We start from the raw sequence: 22,823 nt of genomic DNA, 5'->3' as shown, positions 1-22,823 counted from the left end.
TGAAGATAAAGCCAGAAGATAACCATAAGAGAAAGAAAATGATCTTAGAATTGAAAGTAAAATGATTGAAAAACACATATGTGGTGTGAGCATTGCACATACAATCGGTCTTCATCAACTATTTGAATTATCTTCAAGAACAAGAACAAGATTAAGGAGACAGATGCTTCAAAGGGAGTGACAAGAGTATCTAAACACCGGTTCTGTACTCTGGATGATGTCGAAAGGTTGCTCTTTATATGGACAATTGCAAAGGAATTGCAAGGCGACACTATTAATGAAAACATTATTTGTGAGAAGGCGAGAATGATTTTTGCCAACCTTTTTAAGAAGACACCTGGATCATCAATGGATGAAGTGTGTGTTTAAGTGAGGTCATGGGTGGTTCGAGAAGTTGGAAAGAAGAACAGGCATCCACAGCATTGAGAGGCACGACAAAGCAGCCATGTCCAACACAAATGGGGCAGAGAACTTCATCAGCACCTTCAAGATGCTTGTAGATTCTGGTAGTTTTTAATTGTGATCAGACAGGTCTATACCGGTAAAAGATGCCGAAGCGTACCTTTGTAACAGTAGAGGAGAATGTGTTGTCCAGTCACAAGCCAATGAAAGACTGTGTCACATTCCTATTCTGTGGCAATTCAAGTGGTGATTTGAGCATGAAAGCACTGCTTGTTTACCAGTCAAAAACTCCATGACCCTCCAAGAAGCATAAAGGCCAGAAGAGCAGGTTAAATGTGATGTGGAGGTCCATCAACAAGGGTTGGGTGACACAGGATCTTTTTTGTGATTGGATCAATGAAGTGGTCCTTTGGCAAAAAAATATTTGATGGAGATGGATCTGCCACTCCATGTCTTGCTTGTTATGGATAACACTCCTGCCCATTCTCCAGGTCTATATGACCACCTCATTGTAGAATTTCAATTCATCAAGATCGAATTTCAGCCTCCCAAAACCATTCCATTATTCCAGCCTAAGGACCAGCAGATTATTTCAAACTGTAAGAAGCTTTACTCCAAACAACAAGATTGTGTCTTTGGGCATGAGCATTGGACTACAAGTGGATAACAATGATACTGATGAGCTTGTGGAAGATCACAGCCAAGAAATGACCACTGAATAGCTTATGGTGTTCCAATGTGTTTCACATCAGCAAGTTGTGGACAGGAGTTCTTCAGGGGGGAGGAGGGTGGGAGGAGCAGGAGCAGGAGCAGGAGCAGGAGGAGGCAGTAACAGCAAAGCAGCAATCTTCTGATGCAATATGAGAAATGCTGAAAGCTTGGGAATCAGCTGCACCATACATTCAAAATAATCACCCCCAATAAAGCAGTGGCTACAGGCACTACAAATTTATCTGACAATAATGCTGTGTTGCATGTTCAAGAGGTGTTGGTAGAAACAAATGACTAGAGATAGCTTCCTAGTAAAAAAGAATTAGTTATGTACCCTGAATAATAAATTACATGATAATGTATGTATAACTTTCTTTGAATGAATGTCATAAATCAGATAAAACTTTCAGTACTTTGTCCACGTGAACCACATTATTAACGACTGCTTCACACTATGTGTAAGATTCTGGAACAAATTATGCTCGTCATGCAAGGTTCCACCGTATTTTTCTATGTTGTTGAGGTATGTGGAAGTGAAACATGAATAATAAACAGTACGGACAGAAAGAGAACAGAAGCTTTCAAACTTGACTAAAAGAATGGCTTCATTGATAGGGCACACCCTGAAGCATCACGGAATAGTTAATTTGGTAACAGAGAGAAGTTGAAAATTGTACAGGAGGGGCAGTGCTTCCTTATACAACTTCTTGCACAGGCTGCTAACAAAGTAACATCAGACGTCTGTTTTGTTTGGTGTTATGCACAAATCTGAGGTGAATTTTTGAAAGAAAGAACACAGAAAAAATATAACCGTATAAAACATTTTGGAAGGCTTATTCCAACAAATTTTTTTATAAATACTTTACAAACATTCAATGTAGCCACACTTGGTGTTGTTATACATATCTAATGGTGACTAACTTCATCTCATATGTGGATATATTATAACTTACCACAACTATAGCAACAGTAAGGTGGTTAGGCTATGTGGAAAATGGTTATTTATAGTCATTATATTATTTACTGAGCTAAATAGGTCACATTTGATGCTATTATTAACCCACAATAGTATTCTACAGTAAAAGTATACGTGATATTTTATGATTTCTCACCATGATCGGATGGACTGCATGCCTCACTAAAACAAATAACAGAACCATAGATGCAACCACACGAGATGGATATCTGTTGAGAGGCCTGGCTAACATGTGGTTCCTGAATAGGGACAGCTGACTTTTCAGTAGCTGTAGGCGCGCAACACTCTGGATAATTGACTGATGTGGGGCCTTGTAATATTCGGACAACATGACCTTGCAATGTTGTTGCTGTGAATGGGTGAAAGAAGCAGAAACTACAGCTATTCTATTTTCTTATAACACATATCTCTGCATGGTTTAATGATGATGGTATCCTTCTGGATAAAATGTTCTGCAGGAAAATAGTCTTCATTCTGATCTTCAAGCATGGACAACTCAAAAACATGTTGTCATCAGGAAGAAAAAATTTGATGTTTTGGGTATTATTGGGGGGAAAGTTAGCTCCCTTAATTGGTTAGGAAGGTTACAAAATTTAAAAACAGAAACAGATAAGGTGAAGTTTGATATAATGAGAATTACCAAGAGTGTGTTGGCAGGAACAACAAGACTTATGGACACACGAGTACAGATTTACCCACACAAAATCAAACAGGAGTAAGTCAAATAATTGGAAAAATAAATATTAATGTGTACAACCTACTATTAACAGCATAGTGGGGGCATTATGGTAGCAGAGACAGATACAAAGCCAATGACTACCACAGTAATAGGTTCACATAATACTACCTCTGCAGATGATGAAAAGGTTGAAAGAATGTATTATGATACAAAATATTCAGATCATTAAAGGAGATGAAAATCTGTGATGAGCAATTGGAATTCAATAGTAGAAAGGTAAAAATAGGAGAAGAACATGGACTAGGGTGAGTGTTATGGGCTTCACTCTGATGACTGGTTTGGTGCAGCTCTACATGCTACTCTATCGTGTGCAAGTCTCTCCATCTTTGAATAACTATGCAACTTACATCCTTCTGAATCTGCTTACTGTATTCATCTCTTGGCCCCCCTCTACAATTTTCACCCCTCACACTTTCCTCTAATACTAAATTGATGATCCCTTGATTTCTCAGAATGTGTCCTACGAACTTATTCCTCCTCCTAGTCAGGTTGTGCCACAAATTTCTTTTCTCCCCAATCCTGTTTACTACCTCCCCATTAGTTATGTGACCTACCCACCTGATCTTCAGCATTCTTCTGTAGCACTACATTTCAAAAGCTACTATTCTTCTTTTGTGTAAGCTGTTTATCATTCATGTTTCACTTCCATGCATGGCTGCACTCCATATAAATACTTTCAGAAAAGACTTCCTACAACTTGTGTCTATTTTTCTTGCCATTGGCAGTCTACATTTTATATCCTCTCTACTTTGGCCATCATCAGTTGTTTTTCTGCCCAATTAACAAAAATCATCTACTACTTTAAGTGTTTTGACTCCTAATCTAATTCCCTCAGCATCACCTGATTTGATTTGACTACATTTCATTACCATTGTTTTGCTTTTGTTGATTTTCATCTTACATCCTCCTTTCAAAACAGTGTCCATTCTGTTCAACTGCTCTTCCAAGTCCTTTGCTGTGTCTGACAGAATTACAATGTCATCGGCTAACCTCAAAATTTTTATTTCTTCTCCCTAAACTTTAAAATTCCTACTTCAAATTCTTCTTTTCTTTCCTTCACTGCTTCCTCAATATACACCAATGCTAGGCTACAACACTGTCTCACCCCCCTTCTCAACCACTGCTTCCCCTTCACACCCCTCGATTCTCATAATTGCTGTCTGGTTTCTGTAAAAGTTGTAAATAGTCTTTCACTCACTGTATTTTATCCCTGCTATCTTCAGAATTTCAAAAAGAGTATTCCATTCAACACTGTCAAAACCTTTCACTGAGCCTACAAATGCTAGAGATGTCAGATTACCTTTTCTTGACCTATCTTCTGTTGTTGTTGTGGTCTTCACTGGTAACTACTGCAACCTACATCCTTCTGAATTTGCTTAGTGTATTCATCTCTTGGTCTCCCTCTGCGATTTTTACCTTCCACGCTGCCCTCCAATACTAAATTGGTGATCCCTTGAGGCCTCAGAACATGTCCTACCAACCGATCCCTTCTTCTAGTTGAGTTGTGCCACAAACTTCTCTTCTCCCCAATCCTATTCAATACCTCTTCATTAGTTATGTGATCTACCCATCTAATCTTCAGCATTCTTCTGTAGCACCACATTTCAAAAGCTTCTATTCTCTTCTTATCCAAACTATTTGTCGTCCATGTTTAACTTCCATACATGGCTACACTCCATACAAATACTTTCAGAAACGGCTTCCTGACACTTAAATCTATACTCGATGTTAACTAATTTCTCTTCTTCAGAAACGCTTTCCTTGCCATTGCCAGTCTACATTTTATAACCTCTCTACGTCGACCATCATCAGTTATTTTGCTCCCCAGATAGCAGAACTCATTTACTAATTTAAGTGTCTCATTTCCTAATCTAATTTTCTCAGCATCACCCGACTACAATCCATTATCCTCATTTTGCTTTTGTTTATGTTCATCTTATATCCTCCTTTCAAGACACTATCCATTCCGTTCAACTGATCTTCCAAATCCTTTGCTGTCTCTGACAGAATTACAATGTCATCGGCGGACCTCAAAGTTTTTATTTCTTCTCCATGGATTTTAATACCTACTCCAAATTTTTCTTTTGTTTCCTTCACTGCTTGCTCAATATACAGATTGAATAACATCGGGGAGAGGCTACAACCCTGTCTCACTCCCTTCCCAACCACTGCTTCCCTTTCGTGTCCCTCGACTCTTATAACTGCCATCTGGTTTCTGTAAAAATTGTAAATAGCCTTTCGCTCCCTGTATTTTACCCCTGCCACCTTCAGAATTAGAAATAGAGTATGCCAGTCAACGTTGTCAAAAGCTTTCTCTAAGTTTACAAATGCTAGAAACGTAGGTTTGCCTTTCCTTAATCTAGCTCTAACATGAGTCATAGGGTCAGTATTGCCTCAAGTGTTCCAATATTTCTACGGAATCCAAACTGATCTTCCCTGAGGTCGGCTTCTACCAGTTTTTCCATTCATCTGTAAAGAATTTGCGTTAGTATTTTCTAAGATAAGTATTTCCTTATGTGTATAAGTATTACCTTATGTGTTCCTACATTTCTCTGGAATACAAACTGATGTCACCCAAGCTTGGTTTCTGCCAGTTTTCCCATTTTTCTTTAAAGAATTCATGTTAGTATTTTGCAACCATGATTTACTAAATTGACAGTTTGGTTATATTCACACTTGTCATCACCTGCTTTCTTTGAAACTGGAATTACTAAATTCTTTTTGAAGTCTGAGTAAGGGGTAAACAAATGAAAAGGGAAAGTGCCTGGTAGAATTTTGCACATAGCACAGTTTAATCATGATTAAGACTGGGTTGAAGAATTATGAAAGAAGATTGTCTATGAGGAAAAGGTTGGATATACCAAAAGATTTCCGACAGATTATAAAAGAGTAAGACAGAGGATTCAATACAACATCTACAGTACAGAACATTTCCACTGGTAAATGTGGACTATGACCATAGTTTATTGGTTATGAACTGCAGATTGAAACTGAAGAAGTTTCAGAAAGTTAGGAAATTGGGGAGATGGGATCCAGATAAGTTAAAAGAACAGAAGTTGTATGCAGTTCAGTTTAAGCACTAGACAATGATTTACTAGAACAAGGAACAGGAGAACAATGCAAGACAGATGGGTAGCTTTGAGGGATGAAATAGTGAAGGTTGTAGAGAATCAAATATGTAAAAGGACAACAGCCAGTAAAAGTCTTAGATAACACATGGTAAACTGAATTTAAGTACAAAAAGTAGAAATACAAAAACACAGCAAATGAAGCAAGAAATGGGAATAAAGACATCTAAAAGAAGAGATTGGCAGGAACTACAAAATGGCACAACAGTTAAGGCTAGCAAAGAAATACAAATTTGTAGAAGAATGAATGACCCAAGGGAAGTTAGATGCTGCCTGCAGGAAAATTAAAGAAAATTTTGGGGAAAAAGATGTATCTGGATGAACATTAAGAGGGCAGATGGCAAGCCAGCAGCAGTGAAGGATGAAAGTGGAAATAATGAACATATAGAAGAGCTACACAAAGGAAATGAACTTGAAGACAACATTATGTAAACAAAAAAGAAAGTAAATGAAGGTGAGATAAGAGATCCGATGTTATGAGAAGAATTTAACAGAGCACTTAAGTTTTAAGCTGAAAAAAAAGGCACCTGGAACAGAAGACATTGTCTCAGAATCAGTAAGATTCCTGGTAAAAATAATCCACCTAGTATGCAAAATATATAAGCAAGGTGAAATATCATCACACTTCAAGAGGAATGTAATAATTCCAGTTTCAAAGAAAGCAGGTGCTGACCATTGTGAATATTACTAAACCATCAGTTTAATAAGTTATGGTTGCAAAATAATGACACACATTACTTACAAAAGACTGAAAAAACTGGTAAAACCTGACCCCAGAGAAGATCAGTTTGGGTTCCGGAGGATTGTAGGAAAATGTGAGGGAATACTTATCATACAAGACACACTGAAAAAAATGTAAACCTACGTTCAGAGCATTTGTAGGTGGCTTTTAACAGTGTAAACTGGAATGACTTTTTGAAGTTCAGAGGGTAGCAAGGATAAAATACAGGAAGGAGAAGGTTATCTACGATCTGTACACAAGCCACATCGCAGTTATCAAAGTCAAAGAACATGAAAGAGAAGCAGTAACTGACAAGATAATGAGACAGGGTTATAGCCTGCATAGCTGATATTATCCAATCTGTAGACTGAGCAAGAAATAAAGGAAACCAAGAAGAAATTTGGAGAGAGGATTAAAGTTGAGGCAGAAGAAATTAAATTTTTGTGGTTTTCCAATCACATTATAATTCTGTCACAGATGGACTTGCAAGAGCATTTGGTCAGAATGGATGCCACCTTGAAACTGTAACTGAACACGGGATTCTTTCTCCCCGTTATGTTTTTCTTCCTACCACCATTTTTATCTTTGATAGTGTTATTTTTATGATGTACACAGTACCAAAAATCTCAAATATTGCCACAGGCTTTTCTAACTTAACTTTAGTATTTATTACATTCCTTTTGCCAAAACCATGATGATCACGAATACCAGTAACATACACTTTATTATGATTGTTCATGTGTAAACACACACCCAATAACAAACATCCTGATAAAGTAAATCAAAAATATATGAACACAAATGAAGCAATTACATAGCTAATGTTGAAAATATCATAGTAACTTTTGAACACATTTAGTAACAGAGTAATTAGCATTCACAGTTAAAGCATTGTTTCTGAAACAGAATTCCATTTTTTCGCAAAGCTAGCTAACATAATTTAATGGAAATTATTATTTTATCTTTTATATATAAAAACAAAGATGAGGTGACTTACCGAACAAAAGCGCTGGCAGGTCGATAGACACACAAACAAACACAAACATACACACAAAATTCAAGCTTTCGCAACAAACTGTTGCCTCATCAGGAAAGAGGGAAGGAAAGGGGAAGACGAAAGGAAGTGGGTTTTCTTCCTTTCGTCTTCCCCTTTCCTTCCCTCTTTCCTGATGAGGCAACAGTTTGTTGCGAAAGCTTGAATTTTGTGTGTATGTTTGTGTTTGTTTGTGTGTCTATCGACCTGCCAGCGCTTTTGTTCGGTAAGTCACCTCATCTTTGTTTTTATATATAATTTTTCCCACGTGGAATGTTTCCTTCCATTATATTATTATTTTATCTAATAGTCCACAGTCAAAACAAATCTTATTCCACTATTCAGTTATTCAGAAATGGAAATCTTTAACTGTAACAAATGGAAATACAGCAAGTAACAATAGCTGAATGTAATTTTAATTATTGCAAACTTATAAAAGGAAAATTTCAGAAGTAATTTTAGTCAGTCTGCAGAAGGTGCAGAGTTTTATCTAACTTTTGCATCCAGATCATTCTGTAATTCAGTGACTGTTTTTAATGACTGATGGTGAACTTGCAATTAATCTCATGAACTTTGTTAATCTTCAATAATGCATTCTGCAAACTGTGACAATAGTCATGGACCGTGAACTGTGTTATTTTCAAATTATACTTACTGTGCATAGTGCATTCGTTATGATATTACTACCTACTTGGAAGGACAGTGTAATTAGGCAGTATGTTAATGATTTATTGACTACATGTTAATTATTGTGTTCAATTATGTCTATGTTAGGCTACTGCTCTCGAACTATTGTCATTATAGGACATCAACCAAGTGCAGTATGTGACTAATTTCATCTGTGCATAAACTATGTTTGATGACACAATATCTGACCATAATGTGTAGGTTATTCAACATCACAGTTCAATTAAAGTGTTTGAACTGCAAACTGGTGCAGATCCTATTATTTAAAATAGCCTACTTCAGAAACCACTTTTCAGTCAGATTCGACAGAAGTGCTGCTATTGACCGCATATTACCACAGGTACATAACATAATGTTACAAAACTGGGTTGTAAGATGAATATCAACAAAGATTAAATAAAGCCACTAAAAGAAGTAGATAAGTTTTGTTATTGGCACAGCAAAACACCTGAAGATGGCCGAGGTAGGGAGGATACAAAATGCAGACTGGCAACAGCAATGAAATGGCGTGTGACGAGGGCCTCCCATCGGGTAGACCGCTCGCCTGGTGTAAGTCTTTCGATTTGACGCCACTTCGGCGACTTGCGCGTCGATGGGGATGAAATGATGATGATTAGGACAGCACAACACCCAGTCCCTGAGCGGAGAAAATCTCCGACCCAGCCGGGAATTGAACCCGGGCCCTTAGGATTGACAGTCTGTCGCGCTGACCGCTCAGCTACTGGGGGCGGACAGCAATGAAATGTTCTGAAAATGAGAAATCTGTTAATATCAAATATAAATTTAAGAGTTAGGAGGAGTTTTCTGAAGTTATTTGTTTGAAGTGTAGCATTGTGTGGAAGGAAATGTAGGTGATACAACAGTACAGTCAAGAAGAGAACAGAATCTTTCGACATGTGAGCTACACAACAATGCTGATGAATAGATGAGTAGATCAGATAAATAATGAGGGGATACCAAATCAAACAGGAAAGAAAAGAAATTTATGGTACAACTTTACTAAAAGACAGGATTGTTTTATAGAACATGTCCTGAGGCATTAAGGAGTCGTCAATGTTGTAATGTAGTGTAGTGTGAGGGCGCAAATTACAGAGGAAGACCAAAGCTTAACTGCAGTAAGGAGGCTCAAATGCATCAAAGCAATCGTAAGACAGAAGACAATGATAACAGCAGCAACAGTACCAACAACCACACATCACTGGTAACATCTGTTGCACCATAAATAATTTATTGGGCACAGCTGACTAATATTGGGACACATTCCACAGCCAGGCAAAGTTAAATCAGTTATTTTCTATCTACCTAAAGTCAACAGCCCTTATTGTTACAATTGTAATTTACCAGGAGATGATTTACTAAAAGATGGGCACACAAAATGCAAGTATACTTGTATAAACAATTTGAATCTTCAAGAATTCTGCTCAAAAGAATTGCTGCAGTCATACCATACAGGATTTTTGCAAATTGAAAAATGTGAAATGAGTTTCTACATGAATTACATGCAATATTTTCTCTTACTTTCTGCCAACAAACTACATCATACAGAGATACAAGATTGGAGAGTTCCTCTTTCAGTGACATAACAATTACCACACTCTGTCATGACATCTGTTTAGTATTATGATTTGAAAAATGATTCTCAGGGTACAGACAACAAAGTATCAAAGAAAACTATTCATTAGTGTTGTTTCATAGAAATATCAAACATGCATTGTATTGTCAGCTGTTATTCCTATGTCAGTTCTAAACTTGGAATCATTTTCAGATAAATTTCTAGGAAATTTTCTGGTTTATGATACAAAAGAGGATTAGATATAGGCAAATAATATGTAAAATACAATAGAACTGATAAACAGTTTATAACAACAATTAAAGCCATTCAACTACTTAAAGCTTGGAATACATTTTCAAAGTTACATAACACCAAAATATATACTTGAACATAAAAATATCTGATTTATTCTGAGGATAAAATTGTGTACTAAATGTAAAAATAATATTGCTAATTTTGTGCAATGTTATCATTTATTTGGGGTCATGGCAAAAACGTGTTAGACTGTAATATCTGATTGTAAAGGGAGAGATGAGTGATGAATAGATTATTAACAAACCTGATGTTATATAGCCAGTTCTATGAATCATATTAATGAATGACTGGAATGCGCTGATTATTTTTTCTTCTAGTGTTGTATTTGTAAATATCTCTGTTACCCTCAAACTGAAATGGATTGTTAACAACAAATTTCATGCTTGAACAGTCCACGGGTATACCGCCGGTTCATAGTGTCCAACGGGCACAATATTTCGGCGATCAGGCATGTCGCCATCGTTAGGTGCGCTGACGAACTGAGCTCCTAAGGGCAGGCGGCCGATTTAAATCCCCTCCCCCCGCGGGCCGCTCTCTTCGCCACCTGCGCCCGCACGCCGGCGGTCGCGAAGACGTGGGCGTCGGAATCTGTCATAGCGTCAATGTGCTTGCTACGTCCACCCTGGCCGCCAGTTCGTACTTCTTGCTGAGAGTCTTCTCAATTACATTCAATGCCATATCCCAAGCCTTGCTGAGATTGTAGCCGCAATCACGGTTGATAAGATCTTCCCTGGAGCGAATTTCGATAGCCTCCCTTATAACGCTGTCCCAATATTTAGAGGTCTGAACCAGGATCTTGGTACGCTCATAATCCATTTCATGTTTCTCGGACAAACAGTTCTCTGCTACCGCCGACTTATTTGGATATTTCAGTCGAGTGTGCCTTTGATGTTCTCAGCAACGATCTTTGATGGTGCGTACTGTTTGTCCGACATAAGTCTTCCCACACTCACAGGGAATTTGGTATATGCCGGCATACATGCTTTATGATTACTTTTAAATATGGATTATGTTGGATTCATGAAAGATTATTATTGTTTTTGTTCTCTCTCACTTGCTGGTGGTGAAGATAGCACTGCTGGTTGCAGGAGTGGAGGTTGTGGCAATGCTTATTGTGATTTCAAACTATTTTGATATGTTTAAAAGTGAATAAGAATGGCAGAAGAACAGACCACTCAATTAAGTACTTAAAATATTCAATTTTGTGATCATATGTGAGTAATGTTACAATAATAAACAGCACACATATAAGAATGCTAAATGAGAACCAAAATTTATTTTATTTGTCATTAACTCGCACCAAACAAGAGACTGTTTGCATACATGTACCAAAGGAAACTAAAAGTCAATGACATGCAATGTGTTCACCAGCACATGCACCAACACGCATCAGAAGATGTGGAACTTGAAGGCTGGCCTGGCTAGGTGATGTTGGCATTACCATTGTTGCTGTCTGCAGTTCAATGATGTTGCTCATTACATAAGGAGGTGAATGGGAATAGCACTGAACTGGCAGGTTGCCAGCAGGTAAAAGGTACACCAGTTTTACCCTTTCAAGCAACACGGGTGTCAGTTCACTGCTGTACAGGATTTTTAGAATATGCTAAAACTTGGTAAGAGAAGGTGTAAGGCAATTGAAGTGGGGTGTGAATAACATCTTTCTTCAACATTATATCTGAACACTTTTGTAAGTCTTCATGGAGAAAAACGTTGCTTTCTCTGTGGCGGGATGTCAGTGTAGGATGAAGCTTGGAGATTAGATGTTTCACCTATTACAGTAGAAACAGCAGTTCCTGTGCAGAGGGGAATTGTCATAGCATTAAAAATTCTGACAGAAGCCATAGTGTTTCCCTGTAGACCATTTCAGCAGATGATGTACCAATATCCTGCAAGACTGTGGTATGGAGACCAAATGACGTTAACAGTTGTGCCACTGTTCAGATTGTATTGTGGCACATAAGTGCTGCTCTTATCATATTGTACCAGTGTTACACTATCTTGCTGCTAGTGGGGTATTAATTAGTTGTATGATGGTGGAAATCGTGCAATTAAACGAGTTTGCTACAGCAACAAACAACAGGCCTATAGGAATGCTAAAAGAGTACCAAAATATGTTCACAATTTGCAAACAGAGATTCAACATAAACATGCGCCAAAAAAGAAACTGTTTGCATACAGGTATGAAAGAGAACTGAAAGTTTGCTTCAGAGTTCACAGAAATGCAAAGTGACCTCCAAGGACGATACATCTTCTCCCTGGGTGAATTTTTCCTGGTCACCCAGGTGGAGAACATAATCGAGCAGAGGTAACTTATTCAAAAAGAGTTCCGCATCTCTATACTTTGATGCTTAGAAATCATTAACTGAGATGCATCAAGTTGCTTTTCAATAAGGCAAAAATGATAATGCAGTAGGGTGACAATTAGCAAGACACTATGGTTTCACCAAAGATTCATCTTACAATTTGTGAGGCAGTACATGCCTTACAAGGTTATATAACTTACTGTAAGCTGTTATGTGGAAATAGCTGTCATGCACTTAGTGTCATGTTCCCCCAATGAGCATTTTTTTAAAACTGGTTTCTAAATAACATTTGTATCCCTACAATAGGAACATAAAAGCTAGCATGTGAGGTCTGGAATGGGATGGTCATTGCATGATAGGTTGCTACCCAACTCTTGCAGAACCATAAAATTATTTTAATTAAATTTCTTTATAAAGCTTTAGACAAAAGAAAGGAATGCTTGGATATGTCCTTACTGTTTTAAATAAAAGAAAATACATGAATCTTTTACTATTACCTTCACTCGAACTTTGCTCCCTTCTTCTCCAGAAACAATTTCTACAGTGACCAATCCAAGATTATCATCTGTCAATACCTCTGTTTCTCTCATAGGAGATGAACTTTTGCGTTTCACTCCAGTAGGGTGTGGTGTTTCTAGTACACCTCCCATCACAAATGGTACAGTCTGTATCGGTAGTTTTACCTGTTTAAACATCCATATATTCTGTGCACCATGGTAACCAAACAACAGGTAAATTTATTGGCAAACACAATTTCAAAGTACAATAGCCATATTTAGTATCAGAATTTTACTGAATGAACCAACAACAGGCAAATTAATGATATTAAAAAAGATACACAGAGTGCTCATTTTGAAACAAGATATCCTTATAATACAAGCCACACAAAATATAAAAAGCATTGGCAGAAAATGGGTTTTACCTCTTTCTCCATAACAGGACTACTTTTTTTTTCAGGCTTTACTGTGAGGACCGAGGCAAGCTCAGGTATGGGCAGGCACACAGGCCGACGAGTTCCATAAAGAGTGTAATAAAGGTCCACAATATCACACCGCAGTTTTGAATCATGTGACAGCATGCAACTAATAAAGTAAATTTATTAGATACAAATATAGACGTTTACAGGGTATAATGGAAGAAGAATAAATAAAAATATGCTCAACTGGGAGAACACAAGTGGGCTTTAAAAAAATGGAAAAAATATGTATACATAATATAATGGGCAAGTTGTTTGGAAAATACATTACTTTTATTCTTATGTATGCAAGTTGTTCTGTTTTGTGTATATAATTCCAGCATTTCGTGTAAATCTTTACCAGTATATTTGAATGAATGCCACCTGTTTATCAGTGAGTATCCCTTGTTTTACACACAGAAAACATGAAACACCAGAATACACACACAAAAAAACAGAATCACTTTACACACATTCATAAGAATAAACAAATATACACTGATGAACCAAAGCATTGCATCCATCTGCTTAATAGCTTGTTTGTCTGCTTTGGAACAAAATACATCACTGATCCTTTGTATCAGGGATTCAACAGTTTGTTGGTAGGTTTGGGGAGGTATGCGGCATTACATGTCTACACACAAATCATGTAATTCGTGTAAATAATGGGCCTCTGATTTGTGTACATGGTAATGTTGCCCGATACAACCAACATAGGTTCCGTAGGATTTACACCATGCAAATTTGGTCACCGAGACATCAATGTGAGTTCACTACAGTGCTCCTAAAACTGTTGTAGCATGTTTCAGGCTCAAAGACATGGACAATTATACCGCTGAAAGAGGACATCACAGTCAGAGAAGACATCAAACACAAAGGGGTGCAGGTGTTTGCAGTCATCAGCATGTCTTCGATTACTACCACAGGTCCCATGCAAGGGCAGGAGAATGTCTCCCACAGCATAATACTGCTCCCATTAGCCTGAGTCCATGGTACACTGCATATTTCAGGCTGCTGTTCATTTCAATGATGGCATTTGTGGAGACAACCGCTGACCTAATATAGTAAATATATGATTCACCTGAAGAGCCAACACATTTCCATTGATTGACAGTCGAATCCCAATGGTCCCACGCCCACTGCAATCATAACTGACAATGTAATAAGGTCAACTTGTGAATACATATGCGTGGTCTGCTGCAGAGCCCCACGTTAACAATGTACGATGAATGGCGTGCTCCAAAACACTTGTTGTGTGCACTAGAATTGTGCTCTTTCAGCAGAAATGCCACAGATCATCATCTATCCTATTTTACAGAGCAGACAAGCATCTGAAACCCATGTTCTGTGAAGAGTCATGGATGTCCAAGCATTTAGCACCTAGTGGTAGTTTCACTGTTCTTCTATCTCTTTCCATAAATACTCACAATGCTAGTATGTGAACATTTGACCAGATTTGTCATTTTCAAGATACTCATTCACTAACTCTGCATAATAATAATCTGCCCTTTGTCAAAGTTGCTTATCTCAATGGATTTCCCCATTTGCAGCCCATATCTTTTGCTAGGGTGATCCCTTGTCCGTGTCTGCTCCACTTGCGTACTTTTGTTATTGTGTCACGTGCCTGCAACACCACCAGGCTGCATACAAAGTCGCAGTGAGCAGCAGTCATAATGTTTTGGCTTATCAGTATATTTTACAAACACACAAAGCAGTTCACAGGCAAATAAAACCCAATAATAATGTTGAAACAATGGAAAGTAAGATGAGACGTGCATGCTACAATATAAATAAATTTAAAACTGTACTTTGTCATAAACAATGTAAATTAAGTAATAACACAATATTTTTTATTCTTAATCTTTTTCTCTGAGTTTTTGCTTTCTAACACCCATTTACACATACAGATTAAATGTGAACGACTTGGCTTGTACACTCTGCTGTAGCGAAAGGCTGCTCATGTTATGTACAAAATACATGAAAAATCAAAGAAAATCTTTGGATGGTTGGTATGTGTGATTGGGAATGGTTTGAAAAGAAATACAGTAAGAATGCAAGATGCCCTCATTAATTCTCATTACTCATTTTGAGTGCTTCTACTGGAGGCTGAGAATACATCATATTGAACGGAAACTCATGTCTGGAAAGGATCATTTCCATGCTACAGGAACAAATGAAGTAATTTATCTCACTCTTCTTTTGGATGAAAGAGTAACAATAATTTCAAACTTGGTAATCATTACAATTACAACCATTAAGCTAACTTGGTAGTAATGCCCCATTCTAAAGTTGTGTGCATGGAAGAAAGTGACTGCATGATACACTCTGCACAGAAAGAGATGAAGAATACTTCACAGTACTCCCAGTGTGTTCTCTGTCATTGTCCCATGCTTCACACTCCAGCCACTGGCTACCCTGGTAACCAGCAACACAGCGGTGAATGCTGGACTGAGTCGCTATTTCAGCTTCTGATTCCCCCTTGTACAATTTATATGCTCAGAAAAACTATCGCTGCTGCTTTTTAATATAATACTTTTGTATTTGCTTTATACCACCCATAATGAACACTGCAGTGGCTAAGTACTCTCATCATACGTAAACTAACTCGAAAATCAACACCAAATGTTTTCTGTACACCCCAAAGCACATTCTACAGGCAGAGGCAGCAGAATGGCAGTAATGGCTGTAGTGTCACGTGGTACAATGCTCCTTTCCACTGCATGCAGTCCCACCATGCACCTTGTTATGTGCATGCCACTATAATGACCATTGTACAGCTGAATTAGAATAACAAAGTGTTTGATACTGGAGCAGTCGAGAACGGAAAAAGATGATACTGTTGCTTCTTCATTACTCACACACAGAAGAAGGCTGTGGCATCAATAGGTACACAGTTCCATACCGATTATTTTCAATTGGTTCCTGTTAATATGCATTATTATGTTCACTTTTTGTGTTTGTAATAACCACAACATTTTTCTGCACACTTTTGCTGTTAACTTCCAACAATCTGCTGTGCATAATGAATATGTTGGACAAAGAAATGAATTACACAATGAAAATGAATCACAACATTTACTTTCCCAGCTGCAAGTGTTGTCTACAACTGACTGCATTAACCACTACCTGAGGAAGCAGAGTCATACATCAACCGTAAACAGAATAAGAGTAGGAATGCAGTACAGTCTATGACTGGAAGTTGCTATGATATCTATCTCATATATAATTAGTCTTACTTAGTTTGTTATTCTCATCCAGGTATAGCAGTAGAAGAGTATGTTGAAAGTCAGTAAATGATACAATAGCAAGTATAAAATGTCACACAGTTATACTGTCTGCTTCGACTGTCCTTTAGTAATGGGCATTGTTATCACATCAACTGGTTGTATATGTGACAATTAAGAAATTCACAATGAATTAATATTGCAGAATCACAAAGTAGATGTGAGAGAGTAGAATACATTATTTTACCCTTTTGTTACTGCAGGATGGAAACCATATGTTATAGGACAAGAGTTCGTATTCAAAATAATATGTACTTGTCCATATTACAGACCTCAAAGAGCAAATGTGAATTTAGAAACACACTGTACAGTGAAGAAAGAGGAATGTGATGCATGAGAGAATTTTTTAAAAAATTGACTTGTTGCCAGATCAAGGTACGTGAGCTTTAAAACATCTATATAATAATTTACTATGCCCAAGACAGCTTAAAATTTACTATGTTCACATTACCATTTTCAGCACTTGACTGCCACCTTTAGATGTGATTAATTCATTAAAAGCTTTGTCAAGATACATAACAATTCCAGTTAAGCATTCTGAAACATTATAAAATCTTATAAACTGTGAATGAATCCATCACATCAGCACATGTTAAGTGAGACTAAAATTAAAATTCTGCTGTGTGCTATTTATATATGGATTATGGAAGAGAGGGTTACAGGAAATGAGGAAAAAGGGGGGGGGGGGGGTACTAAGGCCATTGTGAAGCGGAGTGGATAACAACTTACTATGTGTTTACTGTATGCAAGTTTTTAAAATAATGCCTTAAAAGCATAAGCACAAATAAAATGTTATCAGATTTTAAATTTTTAAAGTTCTAGAATTTTTAAAAAGTAAGAAAACGAAGTCAATTCTAAGATCACAATTAACATAGACTTCAGAAGAATATGCACTGTGGATGTTTTCTGAAGGACAGCTAGTACAAAGATTATAAAGTAGTCTTCAAATGATAAGTAGCTTTCCTAACAAAGACCCTTTCCTTAACTACTCTGCTCAAGTTAGGAGGACCTGGAACCTTAGTGGAATTTTTCTTTGTGTGGGTGGTCTCCTCTCATAAAATGCAAAGTGTAAAAACAGTTGTACACAATTTACACATTCACATGTGACCAAAGCTGCTGTTCCTCAACATTTACATTTTACACACACACACACACACACACACACACACACACACACACAGGACACCTTCTGCTTCATAATTACACAGCTTAATTATTTGCACTATGTAAAAATGTAGGCTCTATTTCAACTTCAGTTCAGCTAATTTGGTTTTTTCTGTGGTTTGCATTGTTTGGTGGAGAATTTGTTCCTAACAAGCTACATTTGTAACTCATTCTGATTTCTGACTTTCCAGACAGTTGAAGCACAGCATCAATTGACCTCACAGGTCCAGAATTTTTAGGACAGATATGCTCGGAGCTTTCTACTGTTGTGGCAGTGGCTGATATACCATAAAAGAAGCTGTACTCTGGGTCTCAAGTGGATGTTTTGTTCATGTGTGATATAACTGTATCAGAATAAAAAAAATCGATAAAATTAATTCTGTGATACAAAAAAGATGAATGAATATTCTGAGTAAGAGTTTAAGTTCAAAAGATATATATATATATTTGAAAATCTTCTCACAGTTGTTTCCAGTTACTATGTGTCTTCCCATTAGGCAAATGACACTGTAGACTTAAAGAAGTGGTAACAGTTTTTTGAGCACAAAAAGAGACACCAGGATGTGATACTGCATGGTAGTAGCACCAAAAAAATCAGAGTAGTGCATCATTGCCAAAGACCTGCAAAAATGTCACAAGTCCGAGCAATATATTTGAAGTGCACTATTGTGCAGGACTTCAGAAATTTTATTGTAGACTGCTTGTGGTCAAAAGAATATTACACACATTTCTGTGAAGCTACTGTCTTTAAAGCAGCCAAGTATTAGTACTAATACATATAGTAACCAAGACACTTAAATAAGGGCAATAAAGTAGAAATGAATCGGAGTTCACAGGAATTATGATTTGCAGAAAACTCATGGTTGCACACATCACTAGATTTTTGAAAGCATTATTAGTTCAAAAAGAATCACACTGCATTGCTACAATACTCAATAGTTTTACGAGACAGAAAGAACAGGAGAAAAAGGTGGCCATGTCTATAAAAGAAGTGAAAGTAAATCAAAGAGGAATGAAAACATGAGAACGATCAACAAGCAGAGGAATGAAAATGGGAAAATGAAGATCAGGATGAACAGGAAAAGGCATGTCAGGAAGAGAAGAAAGAACAGGTGGAACAGAGCACCTAGAAAAATTCTAAAGGTAGAACAAAAATGATAGAAAGCAGAAAACCAATAACATCCAAGCTGAAAATGGGTCAGAAATTCAAGAAATGAAAGTGAAGACAGAACAACAGAAGTTCTGTGAAGACTCAACAAAGACATGTAGGGAAGAAAAAGTTAAGAGGTAATTCATTTAAGTACAGTTTTGAAATAAAAATAAAACACTGTACTTAGTAATTTTATTTTTACATGAAAGCCTGTGTTTTAATTTACTTTTCTACATAATTCCCACCAATATTAAGCCTCTCATTGTATTGTGTAACCAGCGTGTAATACCATTCTCATAGAAATCTGCTGCCTAAACACAACTTTCCGTAATTTAAACATTCTGTAGCAACTGCAAAAAGCACACTTCTGACACTTGAGGAAACTCATCACACAACACTGAAATCATAAAGTGTCAGTTCTCTCTCACTTTTTCATCAACTTTCTGCACCAAATCATCAGTAATGACTGAAGGTCACCCACTTCGTTCCTCATCATGTACGTTTATATGGCCATCTTTAAAAGCTCTCTCCCATTTCCACACCATCCCACTGCTCATAAGTGTCAAGAAGAGTGCTTTGTGGAATTGTTACAGAACATTTAAAGCATCAAAATTTATGCTCAGGCAGCAGATTTCTATAAGGATGGTATTCAAAGCTGGTTGTGTGATAAAGGAAGTAGCTTAATATTGATGGGATGCTAAGAAAGACACACCTCTCACAATTATGGAAGAATATGGTGGAGAAGATAGAGAAACATTGAAAAAGGTAGATATAGCTAGTTCTGAAGCCTCTGAACTGTCTTATGAAAATGAGAAAGTTTGCAAAGAGTTTAAAAAAATGGTGGTGTAGATCAATACCACGAAAACCAAGTTAAAAGAAACGAAGGCTGTGGCAGAAGAATAACGGATTTGCAAAAACATATTATACATCTGACATCCATGGATATTGGCACAATTAACTATGTAAGCTCAATGGCTCTGCCACATATGGCAGTAAAAAACAAAAGCTACTGCTGTCCACACCATCTGACTACAAGGCAAACTAAAAAAAAAAGTTTCATAGCTGGCTGAAGAGGGCGGTCAAAGCAGTTGCCCCAAGCAAGCAGCCTTCCTCAGCCAACCTCACACCTGCCACCATACTCTGCCACCACCTAACACCTTAGCATCACCAAACTTTGCCATGACTTGTCCTCCTGGACCTCAAAAGTGAACTTTGGCTGGTCAGTAGTGCTCTGTACAAGGTGATCAACTTGTTGAACGCCCATCAGTACTGTTTTTCAGTCCCCTTTGCCTGATGGCCTGCAAATCTTTGTCAGATATTTAAAGTATTCTTGACTGTTTTGGTGATACACACTAACATTTGTCAGAAACATTCTGAAGTGTCACATGAAGTTATGAAGTGTGGTATATCTGGGTATGAAAGATTACATTTTACAGTTATGAAGTGACTTTGCTTATATTGTAATCTGTCAACAGTGAGCCTCCTCCATAAATTGGGAACTTATTACCTGGTTAGAAGGCTCCATGTTTGTAACTGTTGAAGTTTACAACAAACAGGTCCACAAGAAAGTTCATTCCACAGCCAGTACTTAAACGAATCATTTCATGTTGAGCTATTGGGATGGCAAAGTTGTAAATTAAGAGTTTACAAATAGATGATGAGTTGAGTAGTTGCCAACAGTGCGAGTACGCATTTCTACACCATATAGGTCATAGTAATAACAAATCCAAGTACAAACATATGGCTGAATGACCCAAACCACCATAGGGAAAAAGCAAGATTTAAGAAATTTTGTAGAAAGGGAACATTCCAAAAATATTTAGATTACCCTTCAAGAGAAGAGATTTTACAACCAGCAGTTTTACATGGTTACCAACAGTCAGTATGAGAGAGGCTTTTAGGCCACAAAGAGACTTACTGGAAATGTATAAAACTTATGAAAAGGTCAGTGAATGATTGCTGAGAAGAGGCATGGGCTAGGGGCATAAGAGAATAGTGTGAAAGGAGAACTATGGTTTAATATTCTGTTGGTGATTAGATATTTAGAGACGGAACACTAACTTGAATTGAGGGTGGATGGGGAAGGAAATCATCCATGTCCTTTTCAAACAAACCATCCCAGTTCATACCTCAACAGGTCTACGGAAATTACGGAAAACCTTCATCTGGATGGGCAGATTAGGATTTGAGCCACTTTCCTCCCAAATGCAGGTCCTGTGTCTTACCATTGCATGACATCACTTGATATCACTGATGCAAAAGAGAGCATCACAGCAATAGAAGAAGATGAACTGGATTCTGAAGTAGTTGTAATCAAGTGAAAGCATAGTGTGCAATTTTACAGTGAAGTGATAGTTTCTGACATGAGGAGCAAAAGCCAGCAACAACTTAGTTGTCAATGCAGGACAGTTTAAGGTATGATTCTGGCCACTTAGGATGCTGAACATGGTACTGGACTGCTGATTTATTCATTTTGTAACTCATGAAAGCTGTATATGATAACTGATGTAAGTGTATGTGACAGATCATCATCATCATCATCATCATCTTCATTTTCATTTTCATTTTTGAGACATTTGTATTCCTTTTTGCCTGCTTCATTTACTTCATTTTTATATTTTCTCCTTTCATCAATTAAATTCAATATATCTTCTGTTACCCAAGGATTCCTACTAGCCCTTGTCTTTTTAACCTACTTGACCCTCTGCTGCCTCCACTATTTCATCTCTCAAAGCTACCCATTCTTCTTCTACTATATTTCTTTCCCCAATTCTTGTCAATCGTTCCCTAATGTTCTCCCTGAAACTCTCTACAACCTCTGGTTCTGTCAGTTTACCCAGGTCCCATCTCCTTAAATTCCCATCTTTTTGCAGTTTCCTCAGTTTTAATCTTCAGTTCATAACCAATAGAATGTGGTCAGGTTCCACATCTGCCCCTGGAAATGTCTTACAATTTAAAACTGGGTTCCTAAATCTCTGTCTTACCATTATATAATCTATCTGAAACCTTCCAGTACCTCCAGGCCTCTTCCATGTACATAACCTTCTTTCATGATTCTTGCAACCAGTGTTAGTTATGATTAATTTATGCTCTGTGCAAAATTCTATCAGGCGGCTTCCTCTTTCATTCCTTACCCCCTTTCCACATTCACCTACTACGTCAACCATGACAATTAAATTTTCATCTCCCTTCACTATCTGAATAATTTCTTTTATCTCATCACACATTTCATTAATCTCTTAATCATCTGCAGAGCTGGTTGACATATGAACTTGTACTACTGTGGTAGGTGTGGGCTTTGTGTCTATCTTGGCCACAATAATGCCTTCACTATGCGGTTTGTAGAAGCTTACCTGCACTCCTATTTTTTTTATTCATTATTTAACCTACTCCTGCATTACCACTATTTAATTTTGTATTTATAACCTTTTATTTTTCTTATCAGAGGTCTTGTTCCTCCTGCCACCAAACTTCACTAATTCCCACTACATCTACCCATTTCCCTTTTTAAATTATCTAACCTAACCACCCGATTAAGGGATCTGACAGCCCACGCTCCGATCTGTAGAACTATCATATGCTTTTAAAATATCTAGGAAGCCGTCAGTAGATCTATTCCATATTCGTACTGGTGTTCCTGTAGCTGTCTTACAGAGAAGACTAGATCTACTGCAGAGCTCCCTGCTCTGTACCCACGTTGTTG

The 22,823-nt window shown here is 37.4% G+C and overlaps 1 protein-coding gene across 1 annotated transcript in view; it reads right to left on the bottom strand.

Moving 5' to 3' along the window:
• The window catches only part of LOC126485348 (transcription initiation factor TFIID subunit 2), a 114,263-nt gene that overhangs the window by 10,771 nt on the left and 80,669 nt on the right, over window positions 1-22,823 (bottom strand). The window contains exons 16-17 of the mRNA XM_050108866.1: window positions 13,490-13,649; window positions 13,065-13,250 (exon numbers count right to left, since the gene is read on the bottom strand). Of these exons, the coding sequence (XP_049964823.1) occupies window positions 13,065-13,250; window positions 13,490-13,649 (346 nt within the window). The remainder of the gene's footprint in view (window positions 1-13,064; window positions 13,251-13,489; window positions 13,650-22,823) is intronic.

Source organism: Schistocerca serialis, chromosome 1 (genome assembly GCF_023864345.2).
Source record: "Schistocerca serialis cubense isolate TAMUIC-IGC-003099 chromosome 1, iqSchSeri2.2, whole genome shotgun sequence".
NCBI classification, from domain to species: Eukaryota; Metazoa; Arthropoda; class Insecta; order Orthoptera; family Acrididae; genus Schistocerca; species Schistocerca serialis.
This window is presented reverse-complemented; position numbering and strand designations above follow the sequence as displayed.